At 36.5% G+C, this 15,103-nt stretch overlaps 3 protein-coding genes across 3 annotated transcripts in view; all 3 read left to right on the plus strand.

Annotated features, from left to right (window-relative positions):
- Nucleotides 1–41: 41 nt before the first annotated feature.
- CBG13622 lies at nucleotides 42–4,251 on the plus strand (the record flags this gene model as incomplete). The annotated part of the gene is made up of 7 exons (XM_045241291.1): nucleotides 42–146; nucleotides 191–508; nucleotides 598–970; nucleotides 2,043–2,808; nucleotides 2,968–3,136; nucleotides 3,867–4,046; nucleotides 4,090–4,251. The coding sequence occupies 7 exons, from the start codon at nucleotides 42–44 to the stop codon at nucleotides 4,249–4,251; spliced, it is 2,073 nt and encodes a 690-aa protein (XP_045095213.1).
- Nucleotides 4,252–5,082: 831 nt separating this feature from the next.
- CBG13623 lies at nucleotides 5,083–7,326 on the plus strand (the record flags this gene model as incomplete). Its single annotated transcript, XM_002640441.1, has 5 exons — nucleotides 5,083–5,204; nucleotides 5,879–6,334; nucleotides 6,386–6,456; nucleotides 6,949–7,058; nucleotides 7,114–7,326. 5 exons carry the CDS (start codon nucleotides 5,083–5,085, stop codon nucleotides 7,324–7,326), a joined length of 972 nt encoding a protein of 323 aa, XP_002640487.1.
- A 318-nt stretch (nucleotides 7,327–7,644) lies between these two features.
- The window catches only part of CBG13624, a gene marked incomplete at both ends in the record, with an annotated part of 15,547 nt that continues 8,088 nt past the window's right edge, over nucleotides 7,645–15,103 (plus strand). Inside the window, 4 exons of the mRNA XM_002640442.1 lie at nucleotides 7,645–7,731; nucleotides 8,026–8,181; nucleotides 10,263–10,572; nucleotides 10,963–11,158. Of these exons, the coding sequence (XP_002640488.1) occupies nucleotides 7,645–7,731; nucleotides 8,026–8,181; nucleotides 10,263–10,572; nucleotides 10,963–11,158 (749 nt within the window). The remainder of the gene's footprint in view (nucleotides 7,732–8,025; nucleotides 8,182–10,262; nucleotides 10,573–10,962; nucleotides 11,159–15,103) is intronic.

Consider the following 15,103-nt stretch of genomic DNA (forward strand, 5'->3'; position numbering starts at 1 on the left):
AATTTTTTTTGAACATTTTTCCGGTTTAAATACGGAAAAGTATGTCAATCGCTTATGGATTCGACCCGGATATCTCACCGATTTACGAAGACGACAATGGCACGTATCACTCTGCCCATTTTAGCTCGGCAGACACGCCTAGAAAGGTTTCAGTTAAAATTTTTGACCTAAAATTAAAAAAAAGTTTTAGTCCGGCCGAGTAACGAATCAAACTATGGGAGCATCTCGAATCGATTCGAATTTATCGAGTTTTCACGATTTTCACCAAGAATGCGCCCCAATCTCGGAGAGTACTGTAGAAGAATCGGATTTTCGGGAAAGACAAGAAGAGGATTCAGATGAGAATGTTCCAGATTCAAGGGATGGAGTCTTAGAAGCTCCCGACTTCAACGATGATGATGACGACGAGAATGTTCCAGAGTCTGTGGGATTTCTAGCTGACACGTGGATTGTGCTTTCTGCCGGATGTTGTCTCCCAATTAGGCATCATTTGTCGAAGAAATTAAAGGTTTGACTAGATAAAAAATGAAGCAATCTTCAGAAAAAAATTTATATTTCGATTTTAAATTTTTTTCAATAAAAATCAATTTTTTTCAGGAAATGGGCGCTGAAGTCCAACAAAACGTTGACTACCGTACCACCCATGTAGTCGTGGATCGTTATGGAGACGAATCGATCGTTGGAAAGGCGATGGCACGTCGTCCTCATCCTCCAGCGATGGTAGATATTAAATGGATTCAAGAGTGTCTGGATCACCGGAAAAAATGTCAAGAATCGGACTATTCCATGCAAGGACTACGGTATTTGAAGCAGACGTGCCGGCGGTTGTCCAGTTTCCGAGAACCGTCTCCTATGGGACAAGAAGCATCGTTTTTTGAGGATTTTGATGATGAGGAGGCGCCAAATGATCCGAAAAAGCTTCTAGAAGAGATTCGGAAGTTGTCAGATAGACTGGATGCGCTGTTGGATTGTAAGGGAAAATTATTATGTCCCACAACGACAAAAACTACCGTAATCTAAAATATTTTTAGTGCTTTTCCGGATTTATTTTCGCCGATTCTCTCAATTTTCGTGCGTTTTCAGTCAATTTTTCACTGTAAAAAATTGTTTTTTTTTTGCGGAAAACAGTGAAAATCGAGAAAATAAATTCTGGAAAAAATTAATTTTTCTTCGATTTTTTTTTGCAAATTTTTAGACCTTTTTAGGTTTTTCACCTATTTTCAAACAGTCTTTTTTTGATTTTTCCGATTTTTTCCGACTGAAATTTGACGGGATGGGTGTTCTTGATTACTGTAGATTACTGTAGTAAGCTAATTTACTTCGGTAGTTTTTTTCTTTTTTTGCAAATACAATCACGTCAGAATGCAGATTGTGCTTGCAAAAAAAAAGCTACAAAAGGAAACTAGGTTTCTACAGTAATCTACAGTAATCAAACACCGTTCCATCAAATTTCAAACGGAAAAAACCGGAAAAATCGAAAAAGAATCTTCAAAAAAGCTGAAAACCCTGAAAAGTCTAAAAATTTGACAAAAAAGCGAAGAAAAATCAATTTTTCTTTCAAAAAATAGCAAAAAAAACCCGCTAATTTTTCGGATTTTTCAGTCTTAGAGGGAACGTAAAAATTACTAAAATCAGCTGAAACTGACTTAAAAAGGCTGAATTACTTTCATAATCGGCTCAAAAAGACCTGAAATTCAGTGAAAATCAGTGAAAAATTAAATAAAATCGGTCGGGAATTGGTCTGAAAATAGCTGAAAATGTGAATTTTGACTATGAAAATTGACTTGAAATTATTGAAAATGAATAAAAAATTTCAGAAAAAGTCGGGAAAATCGAAAAAGAATCGAAAAAGAAAGAAAAATACAATTTGTTCCGGATTTATTTTCTCGATTTTCGTGCGTTTTTATTTAATTTTTCACTATCAAAAATGTTATTTTCCGACATTTTTAGATAAAAAATCGAGAAAATCAAATTCGGAAAACAATATTTTTGGGCTTACTGAAGTACCAGAAAATATTTAAAAAAATTTTTTTCGTTTTCAGATGAGCCTGTCATTCGATTTGAATACCACTCCCCCGACTGTCCCACACGCCAACATGAAAAACGACGCTCAGCAATTCCACCACCTCGAAACCCGTTGAATCTACCTCCAGAAGACGTCCGACGTCTTCTGACTACTATATCAACCTTAACGACCATCAGAAGACGTCGCTCGTTTTCAGGATATATTTTGGAACATCGTGAACCAGAAAATCTGGCTGTGGAGGTTCAAAAAATGACGAAGGATGTCAGAGAAATTTGGGAGAAACCCAAAGGAAAATCACCGAAAAAATCGAAAAAGGCCCCACAAAAAACGGTGAATGATATGAGAAAAACCATGGCAGCAGATCTGACAACAATTCGAAATACACTTGGAAGAAATGCAGATTTGAATAGAGCGAGAACGCCAGCTAAGAAGACACAAAAAGCAGTAAAGAAGCCGTTAAGCAGACAAAAAATGGAGCCAGTTAGAGCTGATGACTCGGATATTGAGTCAGCTTTAGCGTCATTGAGCATTTCTGGAGCAAGAAATGGAGCTAGGAGAGCTCTGCAAAAGAGTTCAGTACTGATTGTGGAAGATTCTAGAAGACCACTGGTTCCCACGGCGTCTAACGTCATCAATCGGCTTCAGAAGAGGAGTGAAGAGGAGGACGATGATTTTATTTCCGATGTTTCCGCGTATATTCAGATGAGAAATCAGAAGAAAATAATTAGGGATAATGAGGAAGAAGAGAAGAATGAAGTGGTTTTCACTGGGTTTAGCAAAGAGTGAGTGGCTGAAAATAGCTGAAAATTTCGAAATTTTTCAAAAACAAAGAATTTGGAATGAAATCTAGTGTTAAAACCATATTTTTCACCAATTTTCAGTCATTTTGAGCCTAAAAATGACTATTTTCGAGCCTAAATTCCCAATTTCCAATTTTCCAGCTCTCCAATCGAAACGAGACTCAAGAGCATCATACGACGGTTCCGACTGAACGTCGCCACTGAAATCGACGATAGGCGAACGCTTTGTGTCGTTTCGCGACACGGAAAACGTACTTTGGTTGTGCTGAAAGCGATTTGCTGCAATGTGCCGATAATTCGGCCACAATGGGTAAGAAAATGCTTTTTCGAGTAAAAATTCCATTTGGCGAAATTTGAGCCAAAAATCGATAAAAATCACCGAAAATCAATGAAAAATAGGCGAAAATTGAGAAAAATAACAAAAAATTCAAAACTACCGTAATCCTTAAAGGCGCACACCTTTACTTGGTAAGGCGGGTCTCGCTTGGAATTTGTTAAAGGCGCGAGCTCACATTTTGTTCGCTGAGTCTCGTGTGGAAATTATTTTTAAGGAGTACTGTAGTTCTTAAAGGCGCATGTACTGCAAAAAATAAATTCCACACGAAACTCTAACTACAAAATCGACGCATGCGCCTTGACTACGATAGCCAATTCGAAACCCGCCTTACTAAATGAGTGTATGCGCCTTTAAGATTACGGTAATTATTTATTTTTTTGAACTTTTTTTCCCGGTTTTGGTCTAATTTTTGTCGATTTTCATCGAATTTTGGCTTAATTCTTGAGGAAAATTTCTCAAAATATTTCAAAAAACTTTGATTTTTCTTATTCTTCGTCCCTCCCTTGCTCAAAAATAGACAAAAAAAACACAAAACGACTCCGAGGGCAGCAAACGACCCCCATTATATTGTTTATTCAGTTTCCTCTACGATTTTCTTCGTCTTTTTTTTTTCCTTTTTTGTCGTATTTCCCCCTTCTAATCCCCCTAAACTCAAAACAAGCAAAGAATATTCAATTTTCTGAAAAAAAAAACATTTTTCCAGCTCGAAGAGTCGTTCGAAGACTCGCAATTGCTCTCAATCGATGATTATGTGTACGAAGAATGGCTGCTGATTCAAAACAATAGAATTTTTGAGAATTTCCACTTGAAAATGTGGATTTCGTCGGAATGCACTCCAGAAGCCAAGGAGTTGGCATGGATGGTGGAAAAATGTGGAGGAAAGGTACTATTTACAGTCAAAAAATAGATAAGTTTCGATTTTCCAGGTCACTCGACACCTTCACAAGGCCGACTTGGCGATAGCTCCAGAAGCATGGGAGATGCCGGAAATCCACGTGGGGCATATCGAAGTGGTGACGCCCCTCTTCCTCATCGACTCGATTTCGATGGCTGCGTTGCAGAGTTTTCGGGATTATATGGAGAGATGAATAATTGCTAATTTTTTGTTATATTGTTTTTGTTTTTCAATAAATTTTCATGTTTCCGGGCCCAAATTTCGGTTCAAATGGTAAATTTTCCTTCTATTTCTTGCTTTTTTCAGCGGAGGTTGCTGAAACTGCTTTTTTCCGCTAAAAAATCCATCGAAAACGCATTGAAGTCTGTCTAAAATTGCGGCGCAACTTCCCCGTAAATCGACATGGCCGAGAAAGGAGGCGCCTCCTCGGCCACGGCCATTGGTAGCACAGCTCAGTTTCTCCCGCCTTTTGTGCTCTTTTTGGAGCATCCCTCCTCTTGTTTTATGATCGATTTTTAGGAATTTAATGCTTTTAATAAAAGAAAAAAATTATGAGATTTTTCTGAATTTTGAAAATTTGAAAACTCCCAGTCTTTACCTGAAAAACAATGCAATAAATTTTCCCCGTTGACCTCTTAAAAATAAAATTAACACATTTGATAATGGGAAAGAACATAAAATGAAACAAGCGGATCATCAATTAGGCCCTCTTTTCTCTTTTAAATATCTCTCAAAAATTCTCGGGAAAATCAAGGGAAAAGACCCAATTTCCCGGAGAAGGGGACGGGTGTAACATTTCGAGACGGAGAGCAATTTGATACGTTTTGTTTCAATTTCATCACATTTTGTGTGTGTGTGTCCCTTCAAACTGGCCACTGGCTACTGGTGATCACTTGTCCTTGAAGGACACATCTTTTGAATTTTAAATTTTGAATTATTTAATTTTCTCATGTATCTTATAGTTTGAATCAAATAAATCTATGCTCATAATTCAGAAAAATTAATTTTTTAGATGTAAAAAAAAATGCATCGAACTGCAAAATATCTGTACATAATCGGTGGATGTGCACTGGCTGCCGAACGGGAACCAATTAAAAATATCGAGCGGATTTGTATAGAAAATGTGGAGAAATCTAGAGAAAATAGGTGAAAATAGCAAAAAACTTGCCAAAAAAATTGTTTAAAAAAATAATTTTTGAATTTTTTCAAATCGAGAAAATTTTCCAATTTTCATGAAAATTTGAAATTTAATTTTTTGAAATTTAATGAAATTTCCAGAAATTTCGAAAATTCAAAAATTCCGAAAATTGAAAATTCAGAAATTCGAAAAACTTGAAAATTCACAAGTTCGAAATTTTAGAAGTTCGGAAATTCAAAAGTTCAAAAAATTCAAAAAAAAAACAGAAATTCAAAAAATTCAACTAATTTAAGATATTCCAAAATTTCAGAAATTTTAAAAATTCAAAAATTCAGAAGTTCAAATTATCAAAAACTTACGAAATTGGAAATTTCAGAAAATTCGAAAATGTGAAAATTCCAGAAAATTCAAATATTCACCATTTAAGATATTCAAAAATTCCAAAAATTCGGAATCTCAAAAAGAAAATAGAAATTCAAAAATTGAGGAATTCGAATATTCCAGAAATTTCGAAAATTCAGAAACTCGAAAATTTCAGAAATTAAGCATTTTAGAAATTCAAAAATTCGGAAATTCAGAAATTCAAAAAAATTCGAAAAAATTTTTTGAGTTTCCGAAAATCCCAAAACAAAAAAAAAGCTCAAATTAATTTTTATTTTTCAAAGTTCCCTCTATTTTTCAGCTCCCCACTAGTCAAAATTCATGCTGAACACGTTGGTAATCTATCGATTCCTCGACGGTCTCCAGCTTGCTTTCTACTCAAAAATCAACAAGAAATCTTAATTTCCGGTGGATGTACAGGTCCAAATAATCATACAAACACCATGGAATTGCTCCGAATTTCTCCAGAATTTTCGTCGAAAATTCTGGAAGAAACATTGGAAATCGGAGCTAGTTGTTCGGGTTTTGATTGGGCTTCAAAAGGGCCATTCTACCCAATTTTTGGTGGATTTGAAGCTCATTCCTGTCTTGACGATGTCCAGGTCTTGGACCAATCGCAAAATTGGAATGCTAAGAAATTAGGCAAAAAACTGATGCCGAAAATCAAGAATTCGACTGTATTGGCACTGGAAAATCGAGAATTTTTGATGTTTGGAGGCTGGGAAGATGAACAAAAGACCACGAAAGCGATTAGAAAGTGATTTTTCTAAATTAAAAACAAAAAATCAATTTTCTAAATTTTTTTCAGAATCAAGTTCAACGAGGACTATACGGATTATGAAGTGGAGTTCGCCGGATTTTTGCCGTATCCAGTGGAAGGTAATTGTTTAAAAAATTTAATAAATTCAATGTTTTCAAAAATTCGAAAGTTCAGAAATTCGGAATTTTAGAAGTTCGGAATTTCGAGAAATTCAGAAATTTCAAATATTCAGAAATTCAGATAATTTAGGAATTCAGAAATTTTGAATTTCGGAAATTCAGAAACTAAAAAAATTAGAAATTTGGAAATTTGAAACTTTGGAAATTCAGAAATTCAAAAAATCAGGAGTTCAGAAATTTGAAATTCAAGAAAATTTTGAAAACTCCGAAATATGAAAATTCGGAGATTCAGAAGTTCAAAAATTCAGAAATTCGAAAATTCGAAAGTTCAGGAACTTAGAAATTCAGATATTCGAAAATTCCAGAAAATTCAAAATTCGACAGTTCAGAAATTAAAATATCTAATTTTCAAAAAATCAAAAAATCTGAATTTTTTGAAAATTCGAAAAAATCCCTTTTCCGAAAATTTTTAACCAAAACATGGATTTTTAGGTCACTCAATGGTTCGAATTGGCTCTAACGTCCTATTAATCGGTGGATTCGACGGATGTTTTGTGCTGGATTCTATTATAAAATACGATTTGGACACTAAGAAATCCGAGGTGATTTTTTCTTCTTGTCAAAGTTTTCCGATTTCATTTATACCAATTTTTCCAGATTCTCCCTGAAAAACTCTCCGAAAAACGAGAAAACCACGTGTCAGCTGTGCTCTCCGACCGATTTCTAGTGATTGCTGGTGGCTGGAATTCCAGAAGTTCGTTAGATGACGTGGAAGTCTTTGAAATTCAGAAAGATTCAGAATTGGCACGTTGCCAAGTGAACGGGAAATTGTTAATGGCCAGAAATCGACCGGCTGGTGTTCCGATTTGATCAATGTTTTTTTTTTAAATTTATGTTCTGGTGCTCATGTTTTACTGATAAACCGGTTTTTGTGCTCTATTTTCTTGTGGCTTGTGTCTTCTATGGGTCTCTGTGCACCCAATAATATATTGATTTTTTGAAAAATTTTCCTTTTTTAAGCTTCAAAAAAGTTTGCAGATGCTGAAAAATGAATGGACACAATGAGGTGCCGACAACGTCAAAGGGGAACGAGAAATGTGAGTTTTTTTTTTTTTGAATTTTTGAAATTGTCGCCAAAACCAAGTGCGCTCTATTGCGAATTTTTGGGAAAAAAATTGGATTTTCAGATTCGATCGCATCCCAACACACTTTCTCGTCGAGCTAACCTCACTGGATGAGTTGGCGTTTCCGGCGAATTCAACGAAACGGGTCAAGGTAGATAAATTGCTTTGAAAATAGTTTTTTTTTGGAATTTAAGAAAAGATGTTTGAGAGATAAAATAATAGAAAAATCGCTGATAAATTCAGGGTTTTCTGAAAATTTCAGTGATTTAATGTTTTTAAAATTCTTAATTTTTCAGAATTTCCGGCAAAATTAAAGCCAGAAAATCAAAAAATATTGTTGTTTAATTTCAAAATTTGACACAAAAAATGGCTTAATTTGATTCATTTAACACTCCAAAACTCAAATTTGGGACATCTGGACAAACTCTCAAACCTCATTTTTCAGTACACATGTGTGGCGAGCACCTCAAAATGTCTGTGCCTTGGAACTTCCACTGGATCTGTGTACATCTTCTCGAGATATGCAGCAAAATCCAGGTCTAGAACTAGTTCACCAGTTCCTGTGCAGGTTTTCACGACGAGAGATGGACAGATTAGTACGGTGAGTTGTTTTTTTTTTGAGATTTTAATTTGAAAAAAGTGAAAAAATGGGTATTTTTGCTCCAGAATTAAGTCGTGTTTCTAGCTAAAATTGAGAAAAAGTCAATTTTTTTTAATCCCGATTTTAAAAAATTTAGAAGGAGTTTGAAAATTTCAGTGAATAAACAATTCACAATTTTCAAAAACTCAGAAAATTACCAACGATTCCAAAAAACAAAAAATTCTAGAGAATTTTTTTAATCAGAAATTCAAAATTTTGGTTCTTCAAAAACTCCAGAATTATTTCGAAAAAGTCCCAGAAAATTCGAAAATTGAGAAATTTCAGAAAATTTAGAAATTAGAAAATTCAAAAAATTCGAAAATCCAATTAATCTAGACTTTCTGAAAACTTGAAATTCGAAAATTCTCAAGAATTTATAAAATTAAAAATTCGACAGTTCGGAAATTCCAGAAAATTCTAGATTCCCGAAAATTCGAAAATCCAGAAATTCCAGATAATTCCAGATAATTTGGAAATTCAGATAATCAAAAATCCATAAATTCAAACATTCAGTGATTCGGGAATTTCAGAAAGTTCAAAAACTCGAAAATTCAAAAGCTCAGAAATTCGAAAATTCAAGGAAATTCAAAATGTTTAAATTTTTCGGAAGTTCAAAAGTTTAGAAAATTCCAAAATTCCAAAAAAACTCCATATTTTGAAAAGTTCTGAAACTCCAGAAAGTTGCAAAATTCAAAAACGAAGAAAACCAACAATTCAGAATTTTAAAAATTCCAAAAATACAAAAATTACAGAAAATTCAAAATTTCACAAACACAAAAATTACAGAAAATTCCAGAAAGTATCGAAAATTCAGAAAATTTGGAAATTCGAAAATCTACAAATTCAGCAGTTCAGAAATGTTAATATTCCATAAAATCCAAAAATTCCAAAAAACTCCGAAGGTGGCAAATTTGAAAATTCCAGAAATTTTGGAAATTCAGAAACTCAAAATTTCGGAATCGATTCAAAAAATACTTTAGCATTTTCAATTAAAATCAAGATTTCAATCCTAAAAAAAGACGTTTTTTTAGTTTAAAACAGAGAAAATCAGTTTTAGAAATTTCCCAAAAAAAAAAAGAAAATATAGCCAAAAATCGATTTTTGGCCACATAAAAAGGCAACAACAAACAGATAAAATGTGTGATTTTTGACACAAAACGAAAGAATATAACCGGATTTTTTATCCATTTTTGTTTGATAAATTACAATAACTGATTATTATGGAGAAGAGAAAAAGGAGAAGATGGGTAGCCTTGAGAAAAAAAAGAACATATGACTTTGATATTGTTAGTTTTCAGAACATCTGTTATCACTTTTCGGCGTTTTTCAAAAGAAAAAATGAAGGAAACAACTGAATTTAAAGGTTTCCAAAGGCTTTTTGATGCTGAAAATCCCAAATTTTAACGGCTTAAAACATGTAGATTCACATAAAAATGGAGAAAACACTGGAAAAAAAAAGAATTTTTTTGAAAAAGACGACTCCGAAAAATTGATTTTTCTCAATTTTTTGCAAAATTTTCAGACCTTTTTAAGTTTTTTCAGCTATTTTCAAAGAATTACTGTAGATTACGGTAGAAAAGTTTTTAGTTTGTAGTTTCGTTTTCTTCATTTTGACGTGGTTGCGTTTGCAAGAAAAATTACTGAAGGAAGTTAGGGGTCTACAGTAATCTACAGTAACCAAACACAATCCAGCCGATTTTCAGGCAAAAAACTCGGAAAAATCGAAAAAGAATCTTCAAAAATGGCTGAAAAACCTAAAAAGGTCTAAAAATTTCGCAAAGAAATTGGAGGAGATCCGCAAAAAAAACCGCAAATTTTCTGCAAGTTTTTAGTGTCTAAAAATCTCGAAAAACCTGAAAAAAAAACACTGAAAACGGTTTTTCTCAAAAAATCTTTTTGAATTTTTCTTAATTTTTATGTGACTCCACATAATTTTTTGTACAAAATGAAGCTATAATTTTAGCTAAATTCACCAAAAAACCTAAAAACTCCAATTTACTGTCCATAATCTATCTCTTATCCTATTTTTGTCCTTTTTTCAGATATCGGTAAGCGCATCTGAAGAGCTAATGGCTATTGGCGGAGACAGTGGACGTGTTTCGATTGCTCAGCTTAATAATGGTCAACCTCCAACACTGATCTATTCGACACCCGGAGACGCTCGTTCTCCGGATAGAGTTATGGCTTTGGCGTGGTCTCCGGATATGAAAACTGTGTATTCTGGACACTCTTCTGGATCACTACACTGTCATCGGCTGAATAATCGCAGCGTTTTTCGAGCCGCCCATCAGAAGTTGACGAAATTCGATGGGGAGATTGTACAGTTGGACACACTGCAGGGACATGTTTTGGGTAGGTGAACGACGAACGAAAATAGTGAATTCTAGGATCTCTAGATTGTAAAAATCGGAAAATAGAGAATTTCGTAAATTTGGAAATATATTATCTGACTATTTTTTTAATGCTGAAAATTCATCAAATACACTGAAAATTCTGAATGCTAGAAATCTGAGAAACAGTTTTTCTTCTAAACTCAGGAATCTAGAAATGCAACGAAACATAATGTAGATACCGTAAACACTCTAATAAAACGCCACCCGGTCCGTCCACTTTGAGCCTATATATCTCACTTCTTTTGCAAGATATCTCTCACACAAAATGAGATACATAGGCTCTAATTTGACGAGTCGGGTGGCGTTCTATTAGAGTGTTGACGGTACCTAAATTCCTCCTTTTTTCCAGTCGCCACATCGCTCTCCGCCCATTTATACCACGTGGATTCTGGAACGATTCAACAAGTGGGAAAGAAAGTTCGAACGTCTCCATCGCCTCTCGGCGCCTGCTACATTCAAGATTCAGAAGGTGGAAGCGCGTTTATTGTCGCTGCAAGACCCAATGGACGACTTTGGGAAGCGAATTTGGTTGGAGTGGTTTATAAGTGAGTTTTTTTGGGGAATGGAAAAAAAGATAAATAGGTAACCTTGAAAAATCCTCTAGAATACTGTATTTTAGCTTGTCGTATTTCTCGAATCCAGTATACTCCCACAAAAGCGACCTGCCGATGTTTCCTTCCTCACCTGGCGACGTCAGACTGACGTATCTTTTATACTGAAATCATTGGGACCCCTTCACATACTTCTCAGGAGCTTACTGTAACCATATCGTTACAAGGACTCTCTCGCATATTTCCCAGGGCCCTAATTGTAATCATTGATTGAGTTTATGGGCGGTCCAGCACATGGGCCAGGTGAAGGTAGCCAAATACGGATGACAATTCATTCAGTCTTTTTCTTCCGGTCATAGTTTTTTTTTCTGTTTTCTCACATTGATTTAGTCTACTGTACGTAACTCTATCGAGTAATTTAAGACTGGAAAAATACGTTTTTCTCACAGCACAGCTAGCTTTAGACCAATAAATCGTGTTGGTTACTGTTGGTTTTTATCTATGTACTCATTTTTCCTAATCGGCTAGTTGGAAAATAGGTATAGTGTCTTAGGTTTTCTTCTAGATTACTGTAGTTTCGACAATTTTTTGAACCAAAAAAGCTATAGGATAGTTTTCTTCTGTAGATAGTTTTCTTCAGAATCAGAACGAATAAACCTTGAAAACTTCTCTAAGTTACTGTAGTTTATTTTGTTGGCCTCCTTTTTAATACAACATCTTTGTGGAGTCTGTAGTTATCCTCTAGATTACTGTAGTTTAGTTTGTCAGTCTTTCTTTTTCTCTGGCGCTTCAGTTCTCCTAAATTTGAGTGTTGTATTTATTACTGTACTCTGCTTTTTTTTGCTGTAAGTTGTAGAGTATTCATGAAAAATACTTTTCTAAAAAGAAAACGTACTGTAGTTTTGCTTGTAGTTCTTTTTCCCCATGTTTTCCGTATATTCCTACAAAACCTGTCAATTTTTTCACCTTTACCTGACGACGTCAGGCTGACGTCACTATTTTACTGTAACCATTCCTCTACCATACCTCTTCACATACTTCCCAGGAGCCTAATTTTCTCCATCGGCTCACTTTATGGCCGGTCCACCTGGACTGCAGGTGAAGACAGCCATGAGGACCGGAACGCAACGTTAGCATTCATTCAGTCGGTTTCTTCCTCTGCGAGAATCCTCTCATAGTGCTTCTCTCTATTCTCATTGATTTTTTCCCTGTATTTTACTTCCTGCAAATATCCTACCATTCACTCATTTTCAATTTCCAGAACTCTAAGCTTATTCGTCTTGTACTAATAACAAGATAATATGTCTATGTACTATCGTTCTACCACTGTATCGTCGTCTGGATCCTCCACTGCATCTTCGACATCAGCTAGATCTTCTTGCTAGATCTTCTCCACCGTTGGCTTCTACTGTTGACAGCGGATCCTCAGTCAGTCGAGACCGATCCTACGTCCTAACCCGAGAGTGTCTGCAACCTGAAATGACCCCCAATTCCCCCCAAATGTGTAAGATAAGCGGTGCAAAGGAAATAACAGTACACAAAGTATTCAAATCCAAGTTTATTAACGGAAAGGGATTTGAATAAACGGCAAAGACAACGGAATTGTGAAAAGAAAGCAAGAACAGAAAAGAAGTAAAGGTGTAGGGCTAAAACCTCCTGGGAGCTACCGGAGTTAACCTTGCTGCCTTCTAAAACTGGTGCCTAACAAACCAAAACGATGCCAAACGTAGAAAGGCTCAAAAAGGTTAAACGAAACCGCATAGCGGTCAGCTCTTGGTGAGATACGAACACTCGCTTCGCCGCAGCGAAGACTGAGTAACGACGGGCGGCGGACGCCAGTGCCGAGTGACGCGGCCGCTGCGACGCGGTCGTTGGCGCGTATTCAAATAATATTAATATTATTTGAGTGAAACAATGCACTTGAAATTAGAGAACGAAGAGAGATAAGAAGGGGAATGAACATGACCCGATTAAAGCGGATAATCCAGAGGGATTTTATGGGGAAAATCGGGAGACTCTGGGTTATCTCCCTTTCAGGTTGTCATTGTTCCCAGACAATGGGAAAAATTGTCAACATCTACCCCATTTCTTGGAGTCTCACAGCCAATGTCAACTGCATTCCCAACGGAAAATGATCTCCTACTCACCACGACTCTTCTTAAAGCCCTCGAAGCCGCCAATTCGTTTGAAAAACCTCAAGAATCTCTAAAGAGAGTGATGGTGTTGAGAAAACTAAATGGAAGTGTCAAAACTTGGATTCAAAGCATCACGAACCAAAGAATGCCAAATGGAAAGGATTTCAATGCCGAGGAAGACTTATGGCTTTCGGATCATATAGACTTGGAGTTCATGGACCAGGAGCTGATATCGACTGCCTTGTTCTCGCTCCACGCCACGTTAAGCGTTCGGATTTCTTCCAGTCTTTCAAGGATGTGCTAGCCAAAGATCCACTGTGCAAAAATCTTCAATCAGTTGAACAGGCGTATGTGCCAATAATGACGATGAAATACGACGAAATTGAAATCGACCTGCTGTTCTGTTCCCTCGACTTGCCAGAGGTTCCCGAAGACTTGAATATTTCCGACGATTCCTACTCAAGAATTTGGACCAGGAATCAGTAAGAAGTTTAAATGGAGCGAAAGGAACCGAGATGATCTTGAAGCTAGTGCCAAATCAAGAAACATTTGCCCTCACTCTCCGAGCTGTCAAAATCTGGGCCAAGAATCACGGTATCTATTCTAACGCAATGGGCTATCTCGGTGGTATCTCATGGGCTCTTTTGGTAGCTCGAGTATGTCAATTATATCCAAACGCCGCCCCAGCCAAGCTCATCCAGAAGTTTTTCTTTGTATTTTCTTCCTGGATTTGGCCTTCTCCGATTCTTCTGAAGCACTTGAATCAACCTAGCGGAACTCAAATGGATAATCTTGTATGGAGCCCAAGGACCGATCGCTCAGTGATGCCGATTTTGACTCCAACATTCCCGTCCCGGAGCAAAATTCAACTCATAATGTGTCAAAAAGCTCGCTTAAAGTGATTCAAGATGAGATGAAAGACGAATTGGAGATGTGCGATAAGATTCATTCTAGAAATGCCAAGTGGGAAGATCTCTTCGAGCCGACTAATTTCTTCACTGGCTATAAGCATTTTGTTGCTGTCACACTAGAAACAGAAGATGCAAAGTTCCAAGGATTCTTCGAGTCCAAGATTCGCCAACTGGTTCAAATCCTCGAGTCCGATCCTTTGATCGCCATTGCTCATATCAACCCAAGAAGCTTCAAGAAATCAAAGTCTACTTGGTTCATTGGAATGGATTTCATAGAGCAAGCCAATAATCTGGATTTGACTAGAGACATCGAGCGATTCAAGTACAACATCAACCAGCAAGCCAGCAAGCTGAAGAGCATTGGAAGTGGAGTCGTCGATGCCAGCTATGTCAAGAGATCCGGCCTTATCAAGTTTGTCCCTGCAGCAGAGTTGACCAAAGGAAGATCCAAGATGGCTCCGAAGACTAAGAAGACGTCAGATGCACGTAAACGCCCCGCTTCAACTGAATCCAATGGACCAGATGCTAAGATTCCTCGTTGAATCACTGATCTTAATTTCTTAATTTTCTCTTTTTTGATCTCATTAATGAATTAATAATAAGAAAAATGTGTTTTTTGAGAAGTATAGACTTTTTACTACTTATTGCGATCTGAGGCAGTTTGGGGACACACTGTGTGGATTGTGTGTGGATTACTGTAGTTCCTCTACACAGGTGATTCGCGAACAATCCGTTACGGACGCTCCGCGTTCGCGCGCGGTTGAAATAGGAACCGCATACGGACCGCACGCGAACCGTTTTCAGTAAATGGCAGTACATTATTCGGATTGATCCGTATCCTGTCCGTTCGCGAGCTCCGTATCCGATCCGATTGCGAATCATGACCAAACGGA

This window comes from Caenorhabditis briggsae (genome assembly GCF_000004555.2).
Source record: "Caenorhabditis briggsae complete genome, chrI, whole genome shotgun sequence".
Taxonomy (NCBI): domain Eukaryota; kingdom Metazoa; phylum Nematoda; class Chromadorea; order Rhabditida; family Rhabditidae; genus Caenorhabditis; species Caenorhabditis briggsae.